Source organism: Porites lutea, chromosome 1, assembly GCF_958299795.1.
Source record: "Porites lutea chromosome 1, jaPorLute2.1, whole genome shotgun sequence".
In the NCBI taxonomy this organism is placed as follows: Eukaryota; Metazoa; Cnidaria; class Anthozoa; order Scleractinia; family Poritidae; genus Porites; species Porites lutea.
Window position 1 is genome coordinate 21,020,719 of NC_133201.1, and position 26,516 is coordinate 21,047,234.

The 26,516-nt window shown below is 38.6% G+C and overlaps 1 protein-coding gene and 2 long non-coding RNA genes across 6 annotated transcripts in view; 1 reads left to right on the top strand and 2 right to left on the bottom strand.

Moving 5' to 3' along the window:
* Nucleotides 1–6,402, top strand: part of LOC140946617 (uncharacterized) — a 29,974-nt gene extending 23,572 nt beyond the window's left edge. For all 4 annotated transcript variants that reach the window (XM_073395736.1, XM_073395740.1, XM_073395752.1 and 1 more), the window contains exons 20-24: nt 472–539; nt 2,358–3,189; nt 4,151–4,229; nt 5,040–5,125; nt 5,408–6,402. In XM_073395736.1, the coding sequence (XP_073251837.1) occupies nt 472–539; nt 2,358–3,189; nt 4,151–4,229; nt 5,040–5,125; nt 5,408–5,689 (1,347 nt within the window). In that variant the 3' untranslated portion in view covers nt 5,690–6,402. The remainder of the gene's footprint in view (nt 1–471; nt 540–2,357; nt 3,190–4,150; nt 4,230–5,039; nt 5,126–5,407) is intronic.
* A 5,963-nt stretch (nt 6,403–12,365) lies between these two features.
* On the bottom strand, nt 12,366–14,092 carry LOC140936106 (uncharacterized). The gene is made up of 2 exons (XR_012165333.1): nt 13,735–14,092; nt 12,366–12,557 (listed from the first exon to the last, which is right to left on the bottom strand). It is a non-coding gene; the product is annotated as an uncharacterized lncRNA (long non-coding RNA).
* An 8,738-nt stretch (nt 14,093–22,830) lies between these two features.
* LOC140936117 (uncharacterized) lies at nt 22,831–23,771 on the bottom strand. The gene is made up of 2 exons (XR_012165344.1): nt 23,182–23,771; nt 22,831–22,952 (listed from the first exon to the last, which is right to left on the bottom strand). It is a non-coding gene; the product is annotated as an uncharacterized lncRNA (long non-coding RNA).
* Between the last annotated feature and the right edge of the window lie 2,745 nt (nt 23,772–26,516).

Genomic DNA, 26,516 nt, shown 5'->3' on the forward strand with positions numbered 1-26,516 from the left:
TATTTAGTATGTAGTTCTAACTTTTGAGTCTGTGGATGAAATCCTATGGTGTTACCATTCAAATGAAACGCCTTTAGCAGTACTTTCACATGGTACTGTTTATTTTGTATGTAGTTGAAACTGTATGTGGATAAAATCCTATGGTGTTACCATTCAAACGAAACCTCTCGTATAGTTCTTTCACGTGGTACTATTTATTTTCAGTATTTTAGAGAATAAAATGTGGAACTTCTTTCTTTAATTTTAAGTTAAGTTGTGGTCTTGTATAATGTTAGACACCTTGCATGACCCAGTTCTTCAAAAAGTGAATACTAAAAACGTTGTAAATTTTTCACCGAAAAAATTGTATACAGTCATATACATCGCCTTCAGCAGTTTGAAATAACACGTTGTTTCTGTTATACAGTTCTAACCAGTTTGCGTTAATTCAGCGCCCGATTAGGCATATAATTTTAATTAACTTTCCCTTAGGCAAAGGAAAGAAGAAAATCTGTTCAGAGTCTGTTGGCAGCCAAGAAATCATCGAAGCTACCGAAAAAGTAAGTTTGATAATTAAACTTGATTTAGCTCGTGTATTCTCGCTTCTTCGACCACAAAAAGAAACTTGACTGTAAGTTCCCACTTCGAAAAATGTTTCAGAGCCGGATTTGGAGCTCCTTTAGTGAGCAAAACACAGTGAACCACTGGGTACAATTTTGCTGTTCTAGTCAGGAGTAATATATTCCAATTTTCTAGGGCTGATTTGGACAGGCTGATACGAGAGCCAGAGTGGGCTAAAAGGGATATTTGATGGCCTGTTTTGGTTCAAATTGTGCTCAAATGGCTTGGCGAGACACTAGATCATACTGCAGACCTAAATAAGCACTTTTGGTGTTGAAACACGTCGTTTTTTAGTGAACTTCGGACCAGAGTGGTCAAAGATTTGGGGGGGAAATGTCGGTCCATTTTTTCTTTGGTCACTCCAACCTAGTGGCGATTCGTCTAAGATTTGCCCCCTAAAGAGATATCACCCTATAGTGTAGACACCTTGTTACACTTCCAAGGATTTCCTTAAGGTCAACGATCAGATTGGTTAATAGATAACCTTATTCAGTTATCAAACAAACTTGGTTTATGGTAATTGTTTTTAAACACAAGCCTTCAGGCATGGGTATCCTTTTTCCCTGAATGTATTACACGCTGGGGTAGGATCTTTGGTTCCGATGGGAAAATATATAGCGATCAATGACCTCACAGCCACAGGAGAAGAATATCGAGGCACTTTCGTACACGACCGATCCAGGCGGAAATTCCGGGCAGGAATCCAATTGGAACCTAAATTCCTGAAACGTGTGGAATTTTTTTTTCCCGTTTGTTACGTTTTGGGAGATACCGGATTGACCGAATGTTGCGTTTCAACAAACAAATAAAAATTTAGTTTAGTCTTCCCTTTTAAAAATTTGTGTTCTTCATAAGTAAGGCGAATGATGAAACAGTAATTTTCTACCTAATAGCTGCGCCACAAATATTCAAAATGTGAGTTTAATGTGTGATATTTTACGCCATAAACTATATCGGTTTACGCTCATTTCAAAAGTTCTCGCCATTGAAGCATTTTAGAAAAGACAATTGAAGTCGTTCGTGGACGATGCAGTTTGTCGTGCGTTGAAGTCCTTCACATAAGGTTACAATGGCAAATGTCAAGTCATCGATGTGAAGAAGAGGGCAATTCAACAATATTATACTCAAAAAAGTTGTATGGATACAACGTTGTTGATTTGCTTATCAAACATGTCGCTTTGATCTGGAATTTGGTCACCTCGCCACCCGGCAGACCTTCTCGCCAGAGAGACTATCACCCTTCAACATCCAAAAGGAAACATCAAAGTGTTATTGGTCCCAGGATTAACAATTGCATTGATTGTTCCAAATCAGTGCATTGTTGTCGTTGAAAGAACTTTGTATTGTATTTGTTACGGAAGAAAAGAGTTGACACGATCTCAACATGTCGTAACGAGAAAACCAGTAAAATACAAAAAAATAATAAATTCGCCTTTATTTACCCTTGGTAGTATTTAAAGCACCAATGCTAGTAGGCCCGAGCAAATACCTGAAACAAATAATTTAAAGCATACATATTAAATGGGGGATAAGAATCCCAACTGACCGGAGGCAAACCAGTTGGCTATTTACAAGCGTGATCGAGGATTTGAACTCGGGACTACCGAGAACAAGTCGAGCTAGCTGTCAGGGGGGGGATTTGAATTCGTGATCTCCGAATATCAAGTCCAGCGCTCTAACCGCTCGGCCGGCCACGCTGCCTCTCACTACTGAGTACAAGTGAGTTAATGCTCAGTTTTGTTTGTGTTTTCTGTCAGGGAGAGCGCAGTCCGCTGTAAAAGTATGGAGTCACTTACCCAAGAGCAGAACAAGAACAGTACGGTGTTTTACACTACAGCAGAAGATTCCAGTTCAGAATCCAACATTTCCGAGTTGTCACGGAATCGTGACGAGGAGACGACGTACTCAAGAAAGCAAGTGGCACGATCTCGTACCCCAGAACCACGAAGAGATAAGAACACCAGCGATTTCACAACTTCGCCGCAGATATCACCGCGCTTGCGCAGACCCGTGGCGCTTGCGCGGTCGGTGCCAGCGTTGGGTGTTCCAGATCGTGGCCCGAGGTCTCCTCCTCGGGTCTCCGATTCTTCGGTCTCGTCTCGGGTGTCTTACGAGGGAAGTTCAGCTGTGGAATACCAAGTTCGGTATGTCGGAGGGTATCGCTCGGGTTCCGAAGATAACGCAGATGAACCGATAAGACTTTTACCGTACGATAGATCGCCGATGCATTCCCGAAGGGACAGTTTAGAAGGTCGACTAAGCGACGATTATTATCAGGTAAACTCGAGTGCTTCAGAATACTCCATATCGTTCACGGAGTCACCGCGCAGGTCTCGAGATGAGAGAGTGGAGTCTCCTGTGAGCTTTAGTAGATCACCAACCAGCTCACCGCATCTCCGTCGAAAAGCTGTGAATGCTCAGAACAGTCCCAAGCACCCCTCCTTCGCCGACTCGCCTCCAGTCCCTGCGCAGAAACAAAAGAAAACTGCTATTGTTTCTCCTTTGTTGGATATTGCGGATTCCAGGCCCCGCTCTGTGCCACCAGGTGTTTTTGATCCGTCTGATCCAGAGTCCGAGAGAGTTGAGCAGGTTAGTTCGGCAGTCACGGGATTTCATGGGTCTAGGAGTTGATTTCCAAAGTCCGTGCTAACGCGCGTAAATGAAATAGAGGCAATGTATGAAAGGTCACGCGTAAAAGGAAAAGGTGAGCGAGGTTCAACTTTTACGTTAACGCGTGACCTTCCATACATTATCTTTATTCTATTTACGCGCGTAAACTTTACCTAAGTACGCACGTCAAATATACGCGACAGTGGAAATCACCTTAATTTTTTGAAGCCGCCAAGTTTGACACCCTTAGCAAAAAGAGAGATGATACTAAAACGAGAAAACGAAAAATGGGAACATAACGTATCTTACCCTCGTCCTATTAGTAACTTCATTACCAATTTCCCATTTTCCCACTCTTCGTTTCCTCGTTCCCGCTTCCCGTTCCCGTTCCCGTTCCTCCTGTTAGTAACATCACCAAAAGATGTCGACATTGTTGTCAGACCCCAATTTTTTTTTTACTTATCATATCGTTGCCGTTCAAATCAGACTACTTCAGCGTGCGTTTTTTCGTTTCACTTAATATAAACAGTAAGATACAATTGGAGATTTTTTTCTCTAATTTTTAGCATTCGCCTTCCGTGAAATTCAAAAGGTTGACCCTTAAGCCAAATATTTTTTGTGCTTGCGTCTTCGTTCATAAATTTCAAATTCTGTCTTCAAAAATATTTAAAAATTGACGGTAACGCCGCTAACAAGTAAGGCCCAAGTGATTAAGTTGACTTGTTGAAAAGTAAAGTAGGTGAACAACGATTAAAGGTTTCAAAAGCGTGCAAATGGTGAAGGAATTTATTTTCGTTGCGCTATGTTTAGAGTGACTTAGCTCATTTGAGAAGTATTTATATAAAAAAAAATTGTGTGGTAGCATTATACCATTTGTGCAGTAAATCTCTCTTTTTCATGTGCTTGATAACCATAGTAAATCGTTAAATCGTTTCTTCAGGTGTTTTTGGAAAGATCATCGTCTCTTCCCAAATTAGATAGTGACAGTCTCTTATCGACTGAGGATTTATCTTCCAGTGGTGAGTACTTGACATTTATCAATAATTATTCCATCTCACTTGACAGCAGGGTAGTTAGCTCAGTCAGTAAAGCGTTGTTCTGTGCAACGGAATGTCGCGGGTTCCATTCCCGGGCCGGACAAATATAAAACTGTGGAAGAAGGTACTGTCTGTGCCCTGTAAACCGGTAGACATTCCGGAATGGCTCGTATAAATACCTTGAAAAGTCGGTCTCGTCTCCAAAAGATTGTGTCCTCAATTAGTTCTTGTGTGCTAAATATTTGGACCCTTGAAAATGATTAAGAAGGTTTTGCAGGTTTTTTTTAAGACAGACAGACCTGTATTGTAATGCCCACAATATTGTGTAGCCTTAGAATTCGGAATTCCGTGTTTGATTAATCCTTGTACAATCCCTTTTGTACGGATCAGTGATAATAATTTCCTGTTAATAAACATAATCGTTTTAGCTGAAATGTTATGACAGAAACAAATAATTTAAGTAACCTTTGCGCCGGCGCGAAAAACATCCCGGATGGGGGCTTCTCTTCACACATACCAACGGTGATCTCCGCACCCATCTGAAAGTCTTTCGTCGCAGTGTGAAATGAGTAGGAGTGAGGACTGGAACCCAGTAGACGGATGTAAATATTCAGAGTTGAGGATTGGGATCTAGTGTACCAAACCCTCTCGGCCAACTGCTCCGGTGACGATGTTCCATGTGTGCGAACGACGTGCTCCATTGCCCTTTTAATTCATGTTTTTCGAATATGCTATAGCTTTAGTATGCTAAGACGTACTTAACATTTTATTTTGTTTGTCGTTTCTTTTTAGAATCTTTCTCCAGGCAAATCGAAATGTTTAAAAACGAGATCGCTAGACTGAAATGCGAGAAACTCGACCTGGTCCGGCAAAACGCGGTAAGTATAAATCTCCCATAGTGTTAAAATTCTCTGTTTTTGCATTTCCATCATGCCATTTTTCTTTGCTCCCCGACGCCGTCGTCGTTGCTAAAGCTCCAAGCTCCCTCGTGTAAAATTTCACTCCCTGCACATCTAATTTGACTTTTTGATAAGAATTTGGGAAATTTTCGTCAAAATCGCCTCCTTTCATAGGACCTCTTTTGACAAACTTTGGGAACTTTTCGCCCAATTCAATTGTGACCGAGTTTAACCTGACTAAAGGCTTGTGTTTTTCTTTAGCTATTACAGCGTCAAAACCGTGACATACAGGACCGTGCCATGCAGCAAACAGTGGACCTGTACGAATCTCGATGTGAAATCGCTCGACTAAGGTCTCTGCTCCCCAGTGAAAATATCCCGCCGAGGGGCCCCTCCCGTAGAGAAACGGTAACAGTGCGTGAGGCAAGTATGGCTACCCCTAAAGGGAATCCTTCTCGTAGAGACTTCGTAGGTGGAGTTTATGTGAGAGAAGGAGATGAAACGGGAAGTTCAAGGTTATCCAATCGATTTACACAGCTCTAAAGCTCCAGAATGTTAATAGAAACAGATAGTAAATAGCGTCTATATTATATAGTTAAGTCAAGTGGAAGCATTCTTTTTGGCGAATACAAATCCGTGTTAACTTTTCTGTCGTATGTATTCCATCTTCACTTTGGTAGTGGCGCTGTTTTATTCGCCTAGTTCAGTGTGTGTACATTCATAAAGTGGCCAAAGTCAAAAGTAAACATTTTCCAATTTCGCTCAGTAAAATATTGAACAATAAATTGCACCATATGAAAGGTCACACCATAAAATTCCATCCACAGACTCAAAAGTTAGAACAACAGACGAAATAAATAGTCCTATGTGAAAGTACTGCTGGAGAGGCTTCACTTGAATAGTCACACCATAGGATTTCATTCACAGGCTCAAAAGTTAGAACTACATACTCAGTAAATACTACCATGTGAAAGTAGTGCTGAAGAGGTTTCATTTGAATGGTACCACTGTAGGATTTTATTCACAGACTCAGAAGTTAGAACCATCGTAGTTAACTTTCACTCTCCTACTCTCGGATTGAAAGTGACAATATGAGTCCGCTTTTGTGCCCGTTACAGAGACGTTTATCGGAAAATTGGTTAGCCGAAAGGAATGTTACCTACATAGTCTAACAATAAAAAAGCCAAAAATATGTATATTTTTGATAAATATAAAATTATTTCTTACACAACAAACCTGTCTCAGGTGATTACAGATTTAAAAAACGAATACTTAAAATTATATGCTTGGAGTAGTTAACACATTCAGTGAATTTATATTAAATTCACAGTTGCCCTTCGATTCCAGGGCTCTCTATTACACGCCCCCCCGGTGTTACAGTGATCTGGGCTTCCCCGCGTTTTGGGCATCCCCATTCCCAAAACCCTAGTGATATGGGCATCCGCTGTAACCCTAACCCTAACTCAAATCGCTGTACGGTAATATGACAAGGGGATGCCCATATCACTAGGGTTTTTGGAATGGGGATGCCCAAAACGCTGGGTTCCCATATCACTGTGACACCGGGGGACGAGTAGAACGGAACATTGGGAACGAGGTTGAATGGAATAAGGAAAAAATTTCGGTTTTCGGAATCGCAATGTTTGGTCTTTGGGAATTACAATTGCGGGAAACGTTTCGGCTCCAGTTCCCTACTCGTTTGTAAAGTGGCGAATGTTACCTCTTTCCATTTATATTGTGCTCTATATCAGCTATAAGGAAAAAAAAGCAAAAATTCGGTCACTTTCCATGATTGGCGTTTGTGTTAAGGAGTAACCTCGTTGCAAGAGAAGATCTTCGCTAAGATCTTCCTTTTGTCAAGTTCTTGATAGTTCGCTCTTATTGTTCCATTTTTTCATTTTTATATGGTTTATTCTACTGTAGGCTTGATAATTGGACGTTGCGTTATCGTATCTTTCTTTTGAAGAAAAGACACGTTTTTGCTGGCGCAGTTTTATATTTGACCATAAGGTCGTCGCGTCATTGTTCTTGTTAAATAGCTTGTATATATTTTGCATAATATTTGAAGATAAAACAAAGAAAAAACACACAGCCCTTTCCATATCGCGATATCTGTTCCTCTTTGAGTTTACGATGTAATTTGAATGACCTATTTCCGATAATTGTTGTAGTTAGAAACACGAGTAAAATTCCATTATTTCATTTATTTTTATTTATTTATTTTTGACTAAATAGACGAATTTGGTTAGTATTTTCTCTTACACAAATCTAAGGTTTAGAGCTGCCTGGAAGTTACGGCTGAAGCATCATATCTGTGACGAGATATTTGAACTTCTTCCTCGTTGACATATAACGGGATGAATTTAGGTTTCTGTGAAACTACCCACCTACCCCTCCCCAAAGCCAACATTAACACTTACTCCTCACTTAGGGCAAAATGTTGGCTTAGGGGTAAGTGGGTAGTTTTCCAGAAACGTATAATGATCCTAAAATTCTGCACCTTAACCCTTCAAGCCCTAAGAATAAACTGTATCTGTTTTCTCTTTAACATATCAAAGCAAGATAGGTTTCGAGTAAACAACTTCTCCACAATAGGACGACAGAAGTTGTATAGAAAACAGTGTGAAAAATTTGAACGTTGATAGTAGGGTTTATAAAGGGTTGAAATTTTAATAGCTTAACTTTTTCATAGCCCACTGTTTACAACGATTATCATTTTGGAATGCCTATTTTCAGTTTCCTGGGCCGGGTAGAACATTTTGATATGATCCTGCCTTGTACACAATTATACAGTGATTATTTGATGATGTTAGTCAAGTAAACTTAAGTTCTAAGCTGGAAAAAATATTGAATAGCAGTTTGCTATCTTGATTTGTATATTCAGGTTCCTGTTTCAGTAAACAAGAATTCCTTTCATTCGCTAGCATAAAGATTATTCAACAATCTAAGGTGCAAAATAAAAAGAGATATTAAGTTAAAAGGTTTCTAACGTTTTCTTCTTAACTGTTTAAACCAGACATGATTGAAAAAAGTCGATTGTGCGCGATGACGTAAGTTTTAGGTTGTTAGCCATCATCACGGATGAATTTAAACCTTGTAAGTCTACGGAATCTACTGAATCCTGTGTAATCTTAGACAAATTGGAGTGTCGTAACCTTAAAAGCGAGCCTCAAACCTCGAATAAATACAATTCGGTTCATATTCGACGCCATGTTTGATTTGCGCTTGTAATATCTCGCCCCCTGGTCTCGAGCTTTTAACTTCCCCTGGCTGTGAGCCACTCTTCTGATAGGTGGTTCGCAAAATTTCAGTGGCCGGGCGCATATGTTAGCTGTGGCTTCGAATGCAAGAAAATTGCTTGCCTGGAAAGATTTTCATGAGACGTTTTTCAATCGTGTGATAGTTGACTTTGTGATTCGAATGTGCGTCCATTCTGCTTATTAAAAACTCAATTTAAGTAAAAAAAAACTCCTTTTAAGTAAACTGGAAGTCTTTCCTCAAAATCACGCTCTCTTAGTGGCTACTTGAAGATCACAAGACATATTGCTTTGGCATTAGAGACGACAAAGAAAGTGGCCTGTCCTCAATTGTTCAAAAGCTGGATAGCACTATTCATCGGATTAAACGTTATCCACTGGAAAAGTTTTACGGAAACCAATTGACCACTCCAGAAAATACCGTAACATACCTTAATGCTCTTTGTTTGTCACCCCAAAATTTTGCATAAGCATTGTCTTCAGTTTCTCGTGGAAGTTAAAATGGCCCCAAGAGAATCTGAAAACAATGTTTATGCAAAATTTTGGGGTGACAAACAAAGAGCATTATGGTATGTTATGGTATTTTCTGGAGTGGTCAATTGCCATATCCAGTGGATACAGATTTATCAAGTGAGTAGCGTTATGCACCTTTTAAAGAAGTGGGGCCTGTGAAGTAATGTGGGAATAAGCATACCCTCTGTGAAGCCGGCCCACGCATCGTTAAAACCATTGGTGTATTCTATACAGGTGGTGTAGTGTGTGAATGAGCTACACTGTGACCTGTTTTGGCCTACTCCGTGAGTTTTTCGTCAAAAATGATCTATGGACATATAGTGGGAACCAGATTTTTCGAACCACCTTAGGAAAAGCTAATTGGTTCGAATTATCGGGTAGTTTGAAGAAGGGGCGGTTAAATTACAGTGTTTGACCGGTGAAGGGAAGTTAGGCGTAGTTCAAGTTATTGCGAATCTCGAGAAACGTAGTGTTCGAGGCATCGGGATTGTACGGTAGTAAAATGCCTGAGCCTCGAGGCCTTCTTAAAAATGATCACCTAGCACGTAACTTGAGGTTATTATTTCTAAGATAGCCCTCATTCCACTCGTGAAGGATACAGGATTTTACACCGAGAATGAGCCTCGGAATGCAACAAAGAAACCCACACGTTTTAACTTCACTAGCACGTTATCACGCAGGTATTCTGAATGTTGATGCCACTCTTGTTTTAATACCTCAAGCTACGCGCTCGGTCATAATCTAGAATTTGGCGGAACTCAGACATTATCCTATTGACGTAATCTAAGATAATGCTCTCTTGCAAAATAAAACTCTATAAAGTCGGTGCCCTTATATTTTCCCCCCTCTGGGAATACTATGCATCCACTTGCATACTATGCATCCACTTGTGAAAAATGTCATTGACAGCAATGAGTTTTGTCCAATCAGCATCAAATTGTTCCAAGAAGGTGAGGATAACAACTGAATAATTTGTCAAAGCGGGAAATACGTTGTTTTGTGAGTACGAACATAGGACTCTTTTTCGAATGCTGCGATGAAGCGACTGTCATGACCCTAAATTTAACTTCCAAGAATTGCTGATCAAACCAAGAGAAGAAAAGGAGGATACTAGCTTGATAATCTGTTTAAAAATGTTGAGAGAAATGAGAGTATTTTTTATGATAATGAAACTCCCGTGCATTCTCGCTTTGAGCCTGGAGAGGTTTTCTTGGTTATTGTTGTTTTTCGGTGATGACTTTTTTGGTCTTTAAGAAAGTCTCTTTGATTTTTCCATCCTATAGGGCCACTTTCGGAAACTAACTGCAGCTCCAGGGAATAATTAGCCTGGAAGAAATCTGGGTATGTAGAAATATAAATACTTGTTTCAATAGTTTACGCCTTAGTGGTGTACAGAATAAAACGAGTGGAAAAGCTTTTATGTTAAGTTAAAGTTTGTTTCATAAAGCCGTTTAATTTACCCGACTGCTCCTGGATTTAACAAAACGGGCGCCAGCGTTTGTTGGTGCAGTACAAGATGTCACACCTAATATTTGCCGATGGTCACCGCTGCATCTCCAAACTCAAAAGAATGGACTCAAAAGCTCTGTTATTCCTTCGATTTAGCTAATAAAAATTACAAGAAACGAGGCTCTAGTTGCGGCGAAAGCTCAGAATTAATTCTCTACCAGTATGACCGGTGTTGTGACAAAGGCCTCACTGTGACTCATTTCAAAAGCTCTATGGTTTCAAAAATGCAACCATAACAATAGCAAAACATAACACCAGGCAGCATTTGATATGATAATTATGCAAATAAATTGTGAAATTGAAGAACACGGTTGTAGCGTGTTCTTGCCTTCAGAGTTTTCAGCACTCAGTTTAAGAACCGAAGCTGTGTACTCAGTCCCGTGGGGGGAAAATTACCCGAGGAGAAGTCATTAGATTTATCAGTCCGTAACGCGACAAACTTTGGTATGGAATTTTTTCGGGATTGCATAAAAGATGTCAATATAAATAAATATTTCTTGCAAATGTTTGACCCTTTTTTAAAAATTTCAGTTCTTTTGCTTTCAACAGACTAATTCCCATTCAGCTTTTCTTACTCTTTTCGTTATGAGACATGATTATCCGAAGGTCGGTTTAATCACGTTTCTTTCAGTTGCAAATCAAATTTCATATATTCAATGTTAAAGTGTTCTTTTTTAGTACTTTGGCATCGCCCATACTAATACACTCTGTTAACCCGCAAAACTTTTGCACAAGCATTTTGATCAATTTTCTCGGGACGTGATTCGAAATACCGGGGAGAAATTGAAAACAATCCTTATGAAGGATCTTGAGTAAAACACCACACGGGTACATACGAATAACACACGGATACATACGAGCACATGGGGAGTTTTAGCAACGACGAAGGCGACGGCAACGAGAACGTCAAAAAAACAATAGGTTTATTGAGCAAAACCTCAAGTTTGCACTGCATCAGGCTTTTTTGTGCATTTCTTTGCCGTTACGGCACGACTACGACGTGAAAATACCTAATTTCACGTTTTACGGAGGACGTAAACAAACGACGACGAAATTTTCTTTCTCTTTCTAAACTTGAGTGCAGTCCCCAAGAAATCAACTCCAGGGAGATCTGCCTATGACATTAGACATTTTCAGCGAATTGGAATAAACGCGACAATGTCTGAAAAAACTCAAATTCATTTTAAAAGTGACGTTTTCGCTGCCCTCGCCATCGTCGATGCTGAAACTCCCTCCGTCAATAATATACCGCAAGGTACGGATACATACGGATAAAATGTGAGTTACAGACGAATACTAAGAATACATAGGGGTACTATCGCTGATTATACACGAAAACCCGCACAAAATAGTTGAGATCATCCTTAAAGGGCAAACAAAGTGAATTGTGGTGAATGTAAAACCGTCAATCTCATTGAAGAGCATTTGACTCAGTTATTCCCTACTTTTGTCTTCTCAATTGGACTTTTTCAGTTTCTTTCAAACAAAAGTATTAAGATCAATTGCTGGTAAAAGGAAAATATCGAAAATGTTATTTTCTGTTTGTTTTTTTTTTAGAACAGGTGTATTTTCACAAAAAAATAATAGGTCTGATTCAGGAGTCTTTTCGTGAGCTACTTGCTGGTAGAGGCCAGGGTCAATGTAATGGGCCTAATGCTAATGAGCAGAATCATTTGTTTGACTACAACTGCAGTATTACGATAATTTCCCACCTCTCTCCAACGGCGCATTATTGGAAATACGCACACGTTCTAAAAATTACCTTATTTTTTGAACGTTCTTCCTTATGCATTATTCAGTTCAAAGTGTGATCTAAGATGTTGATTCATTTAAACTAAGTGTGGTACGTGTTATACTCAATTAACAGGCGCCACTCAATAGATGTAACTTGCTCAAGCAGCTTTCTGTCCTTGAGTTTTGAAAAGAAACTGAGGATCACCTTTAGCAGAGAACACGCATCGTTTATTGCATAAACATACGGTAATAGTTGTAATCATGATTCAATTTTGCATTTCCATATAATAATAAGATATTACAATAATTTTCTCAGTTCTTGACGCCGAAGGTACTGTAGAAAGTCTTCAAAAGTTCCCCTGCGATATAGTTGTCATTTGTCCCAGAGAGGCAATACACTGAAAGAGAAAGAAAATTGGGAAATTGTTACTCATGTTTACAAAATTCCTATCTTTTTTTGTAATACGTCGGCCGGGTTATTTGTTTTCGTAGTGTACCAAGGTGGTGTAACAAAAAAATTAATATTTGTTTGTTAGGTAATCGCAGAAATATCCTACAGTACGTATTATTCCTTAATATTTAACAATTATTCCACGAGTGCTCGTTGGATATGTGTTGGCTATACATAATCATCTCATATCTAACAAGCCCGAGTCGAATAATTGTTTTATTAAAAACGCTCACAAAATATCGAGAATTCTTTCCTACTTTACTTGTAAAAACAACCGATTTTCAGCTTGTTTTTAATTTTGAGCATCAGACGCGTACAGCATCATATTTAGAGAGCATGGTATAATTGCTCATATACCATGATGGCTAAGCCAATCAGACATCTAGAATTGCATTTTCCAATGATTCAGTTTTTAATAAGAGCCAATACTTGGAGAAACGACATGCAATGATGGCAAGATGGTTACACGTTGTAAGTGTATTGACTGTATTGGCGCTTTTAATGAACCATTGAAGAGTTGAATTAATTCTCACAGTTCCATCTACACTCACTCATGTTGTTTGTTGAGAACATTTTTAAGTGTTTACTTAAGTCTGATTTGATTGTCTTCGAAAAAAGTTTCTGGAAATGTTTTTATATGTGGACCAACACAAATCAATCGACTACATCATCAATAGCTTTCCCTGCTTATAATGAAAAAAACGTGCCTTTTTGCGTGTTTTTGAATTCCAAATTACCCTTGTTTACAAACAAAAAAACTTAAACGTATGAAGAAGATTTGGTTTCGATCCTAAAATTCTAAGGCGTAAGCCAAACGTCAAACTTTTCATGAGTCGAACCAAACTCTAATTTCGGTCGACCTAAATTAAGTTAAGAAGGCTAAATGTACATTGTCATACCAATTTTTTATTTTTTTAGTTTGGTACGTCGCATGTGAAAATCGAAGAGGATCTTCAGACGTTCTGTCTGTCTGAAGCAGACGGATAAAACGTGTTGGACGATGCAAACTCATTCAGACGAACTTAACTGAGCGACATGTCGAACTTTGCATGATGAACTTTATTCACTAAGTCTGGTTCGTTTTATGAAAAGTTCGATGTTTGGCCTAGGTCTTACTTACTTACGTACACGATTCCTGATATTTAAGATCAAAACCGCGTCGTTCTGATTTTCTTGTTCGGACAGTCCCTAAACCTTGACCAGCGAATATGGCTCCTACATTTTGTCAATTTGTAACCTCTCTTCAAAACTTTTCGTACTAGTGATCCTCCATACTCCGAAGGACGAGCCGTATCCACTTCCTTACCACCGTTTTCTTCGTCCAAGAAAGAGGTTGCTAGCGCACACAACACAAGAACATAAAACAACGCAAGTCTGTAGTCGAGCATTATTAGTCTGTTTAAGCTTCTGACTATCGAATTTTGTTACTGGATAATAGGGCTTTTGTAGCTAACAGACGAAGTTTCTTTTTGATGGACAGCTGTAAAACATCTGCGGTAAAATTAACTGAGTACATTTCCGTTTAGAGCATTTATTAATTGAGGTCTGAAAACGCCGCGTTTGCATTGACAAGTGGTCTAAGGCGTTTCCAACCGGGCAACAATTTAATTGCGTTTGTTTAAAGAATAATCAATTTAAAACCATATGGCTAAAATTGATATACTTATTTCACTTAAAAGGTTTTTCAATTCAGCGCCACGCGTTAACTGTCCATTGAATTGATCTGAGGCGATACTTAAAAATATAGTTGTAGCCCCGGGGGGGTTACTTCAGAGAATTCTTGGTGGGGGTGTGCCGCCCGGTTCTTCAGATCCTGATTCGATTTCAGACCAAAAAAATGTAATTTTACACACCCGTTTTCAGACTAGAACTCTAAAATCCATACCCATTTTCAGACCTGGCCTTTAGGCAGAAATTATGTTATCATTACTTAGATTAGAGCACAAACAAAACAATTATTCAAATCCATATTTCAATATATCCAATTCTCATATTTTTCTTTTTTTCTTACTCATTTGGAATTGAAACTGTAAACACGTTCATACACTCCGTAGTTCACTCGAAAACCATACCCGATTCCAGACCAAAATGGACTAAGCGTATACCCGTTTTCACACCAAAACTGCGCAAAAACCCTACCCGATGGCGCGGTAAATACCTATATGGATTATATAAGGGAGTACCCCCCCCCGGGTCGTAGACTATTTTAGTTCGTAGTTCACCAACTTCAACTTTAACATTATTCATTAGTAAAAACGGTGTTACAATCCACTGGCCCGCAAATTGCTAATCTGGGCGGGCAAGATAAAAGAAGAAAATATTTTAAATTACAATAATTCTTTTGTCCATCTTAGTTTTATCACCCCACACCCAAACTAAATTAATAAGAAAAATACATTTAGCTTTATTTGTAGTTTTCACTACTACGCAATTCTCGGAAAACATGGCCCGGAAAGACAACTTTAATATCAAGTCTAAGTGTGGGGTTCCATTGATAGAGGGATGCGTGTCTTTTAGGACAATTTCTCCAAATTTCCGGAGATCAAATGGTTCATTAAAAGTTTAATTAATTTCTAGAGACGCCAGGAAAAACTAACCAGCTAAAACCCAAGGAGTACAACATTATCTCAGTGAGGGCCAATTATTATGAAGACAAAAGAATAACCGATGGACTTTCTCCATTTTGATTATATGAATATGGCCGCCTCTGCTGCCTGTTAAGATCTGGTTGATTAATCCTTTAACGCCCAGGATCCAAATACAGATTCTCCAAACAGATTTCCTTACATTTCTTTGTAGAATCAGTTGAGAGAAGTCAATAAAACATCAAAAACGTTTCCTCTGTTGATCATTGGACCAATCCTCACTACCTTTTATATTGATTATGTATTGACAACTGTTAGGATAGCTTTTTTCTGGTCACATCTCTCTGAGCGGTCCCGAACGCCTGGAACAGGCTAATGAAATTGATTTTACTCACTCTCAATACTTGAAGGGGTTAACTTTAGTATACTTTGTTAGCTCGTCTTACTTATTTGCACCAATTCTTTCTTTAAGGTGATTTCCTTGAAAAGGATGTACTTGATAGCTATATATATAACATTGAAAAACTGTAGTTTTTTTTTTTTCATTTATTTTATTTGCCCTTTCACATACTTATTACGGAATAATATAGGAAACCCTTTTGCGCTTTACCAGGAGAGCTCCTGAACAAGTTAACAACAATGATTTTATTTTGAAGATTATAAAATGGATATAGCTGTTAAGAGGATTATGGTTATTGGTTATTAAAGAACTAAGACCAATCATTCATGTAAATACGTTTGTATAGTGAAATTCTAATTTTCTTGTTTGAGGAGAAAATGAGTTTTAATTTTTTTCCTGAATACATTGAAAAATGAGGTCGCATAGCTTGTTTTCCCCTTGTGAGCTCCTAATTTACTGTTTTAACGCTACAGTTCGGCTTGCATTCTTTTTTAGCCTGCGAACGGCAGACGTTTCTCCTCGCTCATCGCCGCTGGAGGGACGATGAGCGAGGAGAAACATTTGCCGTTCGCTGGCTAATTCTTTTTCGCCATGTATTTTTGATAGAAAACTCGTTAAACCCGTCGTTTGTAGCCTGCGAATACAGACGTCTCTCCATAGTGGCTTCTCACCATCAGGGACATTTCGCAAACCATCAATAGTGGCGAGGAGAAAAGAGATGGCCGTATTCGAAGGTCTTTTGGAGTACAGTACAAATTTCATGGAATATTTGTGCTTGTTATTTGTACTCCACTGAATGCGATTGAATTCGATTGAATAATTAACTGCGAGTATCCCACTGTACTTTTACTTAATCAGAGTAAATATTTATTATGATCCTTAGTAGAGAAACTATGAACAACTATTCGAATACTATGTACCCGTCTTACCTTCCTAAAACCTATTGAACATATTTACAGCTTTAAGGCTGGTTTTCACTAGCGACGGAGTCGAAGTCGAAGTCGTAAGCAGAGTCATAAGCGCGACGAAATCGGAGTCGGAAGAATCAGAACGTTTCCATTTTCTTCCGACTCCGCTTATGACTCCATCGCTTACGATAAACCAATCATAATGCATGTTCTCACGCTTTGTGATTGGTTTAGTTCTTCCGCTTCTGCTTGCGACTCCGGCAACCTAGTTTTCACATGATCGTAAGCGGAATCAGAACGCTGTTTTCACTAGATCACAAAGTTCTATGCTTCTGATTACGACTCCGGCTCCGACTCTGTCGCTAGTGAAAACCAGCCTTAATAACTATGAAGCAAAAGTAGTCATACAGCAACAAATCCTCAAACACAATGAATGAATAAATAATGTTTATTTTACGAGGGAAGCACTTAACAACCTCCCCGCCGGTCTGCCAGCCGGATTTTACTCCTCCAATCACTCTCCACGCTTTTAGGACGAGCACTTACTTACCAGCTCGTTTTTTTGTCAATTACGTACACATATGCTATGCTGAAATGTCACATTATTGTCACATGTCAATCAAAGAACGAATTAGTTGGATTGAACACTCGTTTTGAACTTGATCTCACGCTTTTTCGTGTTTAAAAAGTAGAGAACTTTACATTCGAGAACGAGGGCGACTACGAGTAGGATATTTGAGTCAAAGATTTTTCGCGTGTTCTCGAAAAATAGACATCCCGGAAAGCTTTATTGTACATTTTTTATCAAAGAAATTAGGTAGCACAGTTACCTTTTTTAAAGGAGTTTAAGAGTGTTCTCGGTCATAAAACGATAAAACCTCTAGCGGTGACACCAATGAAAACGTCGCTGAAAAATAGACTTCGCGTCCTTTAAAACGTTTTCGCCTTTACCCAGTCACCCAGTTACTTGAAAGGAGGGAAGTTAGGCTGGAACTGAAGAAAGGAGACCAGGTTCGAGTTTAGAGAGAGAAAGTAACATTTATCGCCTTGCCTTTCCCGTTCTCAAGTCAACTCAAAATTTGGTCATTTCACGTTGTAGTTGTGCAGAGAGGGCAAAGAAATGTACGAAAAAGCTTGATACTCGTGCAAAGTTGTTGTTTTGCCCATTAATTTTTTTTTTTGCCGTTCCCGTTGCCGTCGCCGTCGTCGTTCGTACAGAGAAAAACTCGTACTTGTAGTCGTCTTCGTTTTAGAATCTAAAGCTATGTAGTACTCAAAGGGGTTATGTCACCGCGCTATTTGCTATATTTTTGAAGACCTAAAACGTGTCTTAACATCAATTGAATTCCAAAAATACTAGTAAAGATTTGTTATTCAAGTCGCAGATATTTAGGTAGTGAAACTGTTTCTTGTCGTCTGTCGCTACAGATGGCAAGGATGATTCTGGATTGAAACTTGAAAAAGGTGGGCGAACCTCTTTGCAAAAATCACCAAAAATTATTATGGTAAGTTCTCCCTGATGAAATTTGTTTGCTATTTTCTTCACAACTGCACAGGAGCATTTTGTATATGGATAAAGACACAAACTAATATTTTTAGTTCATAATTAACCCAAAACAGCAATCACCTTGTGTCATGGCCGTTTTAATTTTGCTCTCAATGGTTATCGCATGAAAACCATCGTTTAGGACAACTCAGTGAAAGAAGAAGTTGCAAAAGATGCTTTGATATTTTAATATTTTAGTTAAAACCTCGGAACATGAAGAGGTTGAGGGAGTTTAATATTCAGTTTATAAAGAACAAAGCGAAAGTTTGACCATCTGTTCACTATTCACAGCCTCAGCACTCGAAACAAGATTTTTTATTATGCGCGTGGGCAACATTTTTACGAGAACAAAGAATAGTGTGTATCCAGATAACCCTTGAACGCTGTTATGACAGAGATTTTTTTCAAGGAATATTGAAATGATAACCCAAGTCAGCTTCAATATAAGGACGTTTACGTTCAAGTCTTGTAATATTAGTGCGATTTATTCACGTTTACGGCAAACGCAAACGTGAATTTGTGCTACTTGATTAAGGTTTAAACCGTTCTTTACTTTTAAAAGTAGTTTCAATTTATTTTCATCCATAAAAATCGTTTGACTTTTTTTTATCTGCTCATTTTCTATTTTAAGAAATTCTCAACCTGAGTCTGCCGTTTGCCGTTTGCTGTAAACGTGATTCTAAATCTGTCTATTAACATTACAAGAGACAAGAGATCACCAACAAGAATTTGTAGCCGTTATTAGATATGACTTCATTGTTAGCCTCAAAAATGCAATTGAATCCCTGAAATATATTTTCTCTTTACATGAAAGGTTTTTTAAGCAATCTGATTCAAAAGTTAAACTACTACTTAAGTGATTGTATTTGTCATGAACTGACAGCCGCGAATTGAAGAGATTCAATGTCTATACATGGTGGAAAAAAAGAAAATTCAAAGCTTCCTACGTTGCGCCTACTCATTTTTATACTTGATGGAAACTGGAAACAATATTGAACGAGAAAAATAAATCAACCTTTTACTTGTTTAAATACTCCTAAGTGTACGCGCACGCTTGAAACATGATCTGGCGTAAGGTTAGGTGAAACAGCAGACAGCTGCTTACGGTGCAGCTTTTTTAGATTGCGCATCACCTTCACAAATGCCTGCTGTTTCTTTCCTGTTTATTTGCAATATAGCACGTTCTCAAATAACATCTCTTAGTTTACATCTTACGTCTCTGAGTGACGTAACAATGTGGGCTGTAACATTTATCCTTGTTTTATTATGCACAAAATTATTATTAATCATTGTAAACCTCCTTCCCCATCAAGGGCCATTTTCATTTCAGTTACAGATCTTTTTCGCATGGTGCAATGTAATCTAAAAGGTTATGTCTATTTTTATCGAACTGGATGCACTCTGACGAGATGAAACTTAACCTGTTTATATACATTTTGTAGTAACCACCGCATATAAGTTTCCGTCTATTGTCTTTCTCGATAGCACGCTGCTTATCGAACTCTTGTATTCTTCTACGAAGATTGCTGAACAGTTGAGATAAGCCAATCAAGTTCTTATATCATTGTGTTTTGGTTGGTTCGAGCGTAATCAATTCAAGGTCAAGGGGAAATCACTCTCTACGAAGAATCCTGTACCTTATATACCGGGGAATGATTTTAGGGATACTTTTTCTATCGAGTTTTCAACGTCGTAAGTTGAAAGTATGGACGGTGCTCCGGTTTTGGGAAGGTCGTCCGCCTGGGAGCTAGTAGGAGGTTTAAGGAGCCGTCGACACGTATTCAGTTTTCCCCCCGCTAGTCGTCATTTTGCTTCTATCGATGGAAAAGTTGTTAAGCACAAACATCAAGCTCAAACATCAAGCTCCAAAAGTCGTAGTCATGATTCCATGATTGGATTCGTCAGAGATCAGGTTAGAAAGATTTGTTAGTTCGAAAGAAGCTTGGAGAGGAAATCCTACGCGATCAAACCATGTAAGCAAGCACAAGCACAAGCGCAAGCACATAGGTCAGACCATAATAGTCCTATGTCTCCGCTACACGATTTCCGGAAATCTGCACCAATCTGCACAAAGGTACATCAAGCTGCACCTATCTGCACAAATCTGCATCAAGCTACACCAATCTGCACTAAGCTGAACCAAGCCCCAATCAGCATCAAGCTACACCATTCTGCACCAACTTGCACCAACCTGCACCAACCTGCACCAAATTGAACTACTCTGCCCCAAGATGCCATAATCTGCATCAAACTGCACAAAGGTAAATCAAGCGGCACCAAGCTGCATCAAGCTACACCAACCTGCACTAATCTGCACCAAACTGCATCAAGCTGCATCAACCTACACCAATCTGCTCCAAGCTAAACCAATCTGCACCAACCATTGATAGTTTTTGGCCGAAAAAAGATTGTTGGACGCAAAAGGCCCATTTGGCGATTCCATTATCAAAAATCCGGCTCGCTTTTCATTTAAGTAAATGAACATAAAATAAAAAATATGAAGTATTATAAACAAAATTGTAAAAATATATACATAAGGAATACAAATATGTGATGGAAAAATGATTTGACGGTCGTCTTCTCTGTTTATTTCATAGTGCGACTCTATAGTTTTGTCTTTCAATGTAAAAACGTTTGTAGGCTCTGAGTGTTGATGAGTTCGAGTGGACCTATAACTGGGGGGCTTATAAGTGAGGGAGCTAGTACGGGGAAGTTTATGGTATTTCACGCATAGCCCTTCTGAAAGCCACATTTATGAGGTGGGCTTCCTGTTAAAAATAAACTGAAAAAAAATCTCCGTCTTTGTTAGGTTGTGATATCCTGAAACCATTATTGAGTGAATTGTAATTTTTTCTTTTCTTTTCTTTTTCCAGTAGCTTTTCCTCTAAACTTCGCTGCTTTTTATGTTGGCCAAGGATGATGTCTTGAACAGTGTCCATCCCGGTATCGAATCCGGTCAGAGGTAAACTTTTTCCAAGCGGAGCTCCACGCTAAATCTGGCCTACGAGCCAGCTCTCCAGTTTGGGAGAGTCGCAAGTAGTCACTCGAGAACAGCACATGAAAGGAGACGCAAATGCGAGGGGCGGGGAAAGAAGGGAAACGTTGTAACGATCTCTCACACATTTTCATTCGCCCCCCCCCCCCCCCCCCCAGAAACCGCAAGAAACCACAAAGCGTGAAAATTGGCACCGAAAACAAGAAATGTATCAGCCGTTTGTCAGTTGCCCGTATCGGGCCAACCCAAACGCTCCAGTTACGCTAGCGTTCTAGGAGCAAAATACTACACTATAGCACATACACAAAACTACTAAAAGAAGACAATTAATGTCGACCTTTTACTTTGGATCATAGCCTATAGGTTGAGTGGGATCTACTATATTCCGTGAATTCAGCGGAGACGTGTAGCGTCATCAAACATCGCATTCATTAGTTTCCACTGTGTACAAAAAATATTTATTCATCGCTGCAATAATTTTCTTTCTTCGTGAGGAGATCTATCTTAAACGCATCCGCTTGGATATGAAATCACTTGATTTTGTTGTGAGGAAACTTAAAACACAAACGCGATGAGATTAAGCATGTTAACGTTTTCCTGGCAATCCCTTCTCAGCCTTCTGATTTGCCGCTTTATATGTTCCGGGGGGTTGAGATCCAAACTGAACGGTTAAAAATGCAGCCTCTCAGTCCTCAAAAATTGTTCACCAATCACACTAGGAGAGAGCGATCTCTTTCCTCGCTGGAGAAAAGAGTAATCATAATATTCAGGATTTCCCTAAGCATAGTGTTTTCAAAAAATCCTGCAAGAACTTATGGCGGGTCAGCAAGGAATAACATAATCAAAATTAATTGGCGGCGCGTCATTTTTCATCCAATGGTATTTTGCTTCGTCTGGGCGAAGCAGAAATGGAACTTACAAGAGACCGTTACAAGCTCTCCTTTCCTCCATCCCTCGCGGCTTCGCCACTCACTCGCTCGTTCTCTCGCGGACCCCGCTTCGCTTGCCATAAATGGAGAGCTTGCCAGCAGACTACGCGAAATCTAAATCTGTCTATATGAAAAAGGTTGTAACGCGGCCACAGGTGAACCGACTTTGGCTCATTCATAGTCATGTAAGCCAGTTCAAAATGTCACATTACCCAGACATAAAGCGTCAATAATAGCTGTCAGAATGGGCAACCCTGTCCTGTATGACATGTGACCATACCACTTGTTCAGGCACGCTGCTTATCGAGCTCTTGTATTCTTCTACGAAGATTGCTGACCAGTTGAGATAAGCCAATCAAGTTCTCATATCATATGTTTTTTGGTTGGTTCGAGCGTAATCAATTCAAGGTCAAGGGAAAATCACTCTCTACGAAAAATCTTGTTCCTTATACAGGGGAATGATTTTAGGGATACTTTTTCTATCGAGTTTTCAACGTCGTAAGTAGAAAGTATGGACAGTGCTCTGGTGTTGGGAAGGTCGTCCTCCTGGGAGCTAGTAGGAGGTTTAAGGAGCCGTCGACATGTATTAACTTTTCCCCCGCTAGTCCTCATTTTACTTCTATCAATGGAAAAGTCTATTAGAATTATTGAAAGGATGTTTCACGAAAAATGTTCCCCTAAATTTTCATTTCCGTTCTCTTACAGCTATATCTACCTTGCAGGAGAAAATGAGAGAGAAAGTTTTGATTTGTATCAAATTTAATCAATGTGGGCACAGATAAGTTGCCAAAGTAATATAGAGAAATTTTTAACAAAATGAGTAATTTCTCTACTAAAAATCAATTCCAACCTTTGAGAAAAAACTTGTCTAATTGATATGTTGAATCTCGTCAATGGCATATTTCCAGTGGCTTTCAATGGTAACAGTTTTGTTCCTTTACTCGTCAAAATCAAGCTCAGTTGGCGATAGTTTTGTTGCCTGCAGAGAAAAGGGTAAAACGTTAGAAACAGTTTAGGGCATGACGTAGAATGTTGAATTTACTTGGCTCGCTGTTTTTTTTTTTCTTTCTTAGTACTCGTAGCAACATGTTGTTGAAACCCTTAACAAGTAGTATGGATTCTGCAATCGTAGCAGGATACCGAAAATTATCGGTCTTGCATTACTTAACAACAACTTTCTAAAACACATTAAACAAAAAGATATTTACTTTTCTCGAGCTGTAGCTTCGCTTTCTCGAGTTGAAGCAATGGTTGCTTCGCCGACTCCAAAGTAAACAAGCTGGGTCCAACAGATTTCTCAAGTCCCTAAGCTGTTCACGACGAACCTCTACTCTGTTTGTGAAGAAGTCATCGGATTTGTCATCAGCATCTGCAAAAGCCTCATAACTTCCTTCGTTTTCTGCTTGAATGGCCAACACTAGAGTCACTAATATCGCTAGACTGGTCAGGGATTTGTGAAGTGTTTTCATTTTGCCTTAAGTTATTTCTTTCCTTTCTCCAACTCAGCTGGATTTTCTCAAAGCGCACGGGCTAGTAACTTTACTTTAAATGGAACGTTAAATTTTAAAAAGCGGTTTTTATAACAAGGTTCGGTTTGCAATTTAGGGTAATTAAACCTGATTCGTTGCTTTCTATGCAAACTCCACTTTAGATAATGTTACCTTTAAAAACAATCATGTGGGCGTTGTTATATCGCGTCTGGATTTAAACGGTTTTTGTAAGTTATCTTTAGTTATAATTGTGCAGTCCTTTACCTTGATTCCTTTTTTTTTCTATTCAAAGCACTCGCTTGATGATACCTCACTTCAAAAACAATTATGTGGGTGTTGTTCAAACGTAACCTTAATTATACTTTGGATTGTTTTGTTTTCTCAATACAAAACGGCTCCCATCAACACTTTTAATTTCTTTTATTCTTTCAAGTTTTTCTACTAATTGCAAATTTTCAACCGAAACAGGTGCTTTATAGTTCCTCAAAGCGACGTGATCGGTTATGATTCCGTTGCAACACATTTACATTAAACTTAACCAGCTTGAGTAATAAATTGCAAGTCTTTCCCTACTAAAAAAAGTTGTCAACATATACATCACAAATCCTGACTCAAACGTTGCAATAAACTTTGTTTTCTACTGATTAAACATCTGTGTACAAATTCGAGTTGCGCGACGCGGCAAACAAAGTAAATATGTATTGTGTTTTTCTAGCGCATCAATATTCTCTCAGCAAGATCCATGATAGCAAATTAAATTTTGGGGGGTATTGTGAGTGCTGAAAGCTTTTACTTTTACTCAGTTAAATCATAACAATAAATCATTTCGCCTTTGTCGGCTCTAAGAAGTAAAAATAACCTGTATTTTAATAAACCAAGGAAAATTGAAACAAGTAGATCGAATATATCCCGCTTCTGAATACGAGGCTTTATTTGATTTTTAAGTTTTTCCCTAAATAACAAATTCAAAGGTTTTTCTTTTGAGAAAAAAAGCTCTTTTAACATATCAAACAGGTGTAGATATCTTTTCTCTACTCGGTAATCGAATCAGCAGGTCAATTCGCAAACTAAATAATTTTAACTTGAATATGTTTTCAGGTGGTTTTGCATTAACGAAATAATGAAATATCCTTTAGATTAGATCGATAGGTAGGGCAGTTTTTCAAAAGGGTATTTTAAAACTAAAAATAAGAGGTATATTAGGAACTAGAGGAATTTTACAAACGGGAAAACAGTTAGGATTCAGTTGTTGGATTAACAGTCGAGCAAACAGTATTGCTAGTATCTATAAGAAAGAAGAACTCATTTTAACGTGGAAGGTCAATTCTTACTGTTCTACACTTAAAATTTTATGTCGATTCAGTGGAAATATTCAGCCGTTCTCTGATGACATGTTCGACGTGTTCTCGCATCCCCAATAAACCAAGATGGTGAAAAGCTGTTCGCCTTCACCTTCAACAAAGCTTTCTTACAAAAAAAAGGCTTTTCAAATTTTACTGTTACTTAATCGTTTTGAAGTGAAAGGAAATTGAATTCGTTGTTGAGGAAACCGACCGTGTGGTTTTCATAGGCTACAACAGGGGCTAAACGTGTGCTAACTAATACATAGCATTGAACATTAATGAATAGCATTCATTAGTGATATATTTCTTGTTGGTGTGAGGATATCTTGATCTCCACACGGATGTTACTAATTCACTAGAAAGCTGACTAATAGTTGAGGTTTCCCATAAAGATTTCTGAGATAAATTAACTTATATATTGACTGGAACTAGCCACTTGCAAAGCAAAGTTGTCAGACGAACGTGCTTGTTGAATGATACTCGGAAAACCACTCTCAAAGGGTTATTCCTCTTTTCGTAAAACAATACATCGTTTCCTAAGTTTTTTGATTATCTGAAGCAAAAGTTAAGCGGGGGGTCACAAACATCTGTTGTTAGACAAACGGTACTCATACTTACAGATGGTCTCCGAGTTATTCGTAATAAGACGCATTGCCTGAAAAGGTATCAAGTGAAAGATCAGATACGGCGACCTTGGCAACTTGAGAAAAACTCTTTAAATCTAACTCCACGGCGATTTAAGAAAAAAAGTGTACATCTATGTTTACTCACGTGTTTGGGCTATTTAAAGAAGACAAATGTTCTGCATTTAATGACTTGTCACTTTTGAAAGGTTTGTTAATTAAACACTGAAATTGCTAGTACTCGTGTTTGCAAACAGCACTAATTTTACCCGGGGGTATTCCTCGGCTTATAATGCCCTCTACGAGGAGTTTCATATCTTAAAGACAGTACATCTAGAAGAGTCAAGAGGGATGTAAAGTTATAAACTAGGGAAGGGATACCCTTTGTCAATAGAAAGTATACGAAGGACCTACTTTTGTGTCATAAGTGGTATGTAAAGTTTAGACCTTGGGGCGGAGCCTCCCCGCAAAAAACTTTGTTGAGTACTCCCCCAGGAAATCCGTTTAGTGTTACATTTGCGCCATTGGTTGGAAAGTTGCGCGAAGTTGCCTTTAGCCGACGTTTATTGATAAAAGACAGGGAAAACTCCTCTTTGTGACACTAAGGTTTTCCCTAACATAAAAGTTTGAAGCACTGTAACGTACCTTCGTAAGTCTTCCCAACAGTTCTCTCCTCTAATGAGCCAAAATAACCCTTCTTTTTAATTTGATGCCATTATAAAAGACACAAAAAACATCAACAACATTATATTCGGTGGGTAAGTTTTTGGTCATTTTTTTGTCGTAACAAGTTAGCACAACCTTTCAAACATCACTTATACTCTCAATTCTAATTGCAGTTTAATTAAAAAAGATGTCGGGGCCCCTAATTTTTTATAAGCAATCTTTTTAAAACTATTTTTTACTTCTATGATATAAATTATTGGGAATTTCTCAAAACGATCTGGGAGCAGATTCACAGCCACCTTAAAATTTTCTTTAAATTTTCAATGCTGCTCTATTTTAAGCAAAAACTGACTAAGCCAAAGCTTAGCCTGAATTTAAGACAATTACTTCGACTTGTTTTTACTCCCTCATTACTGACTGA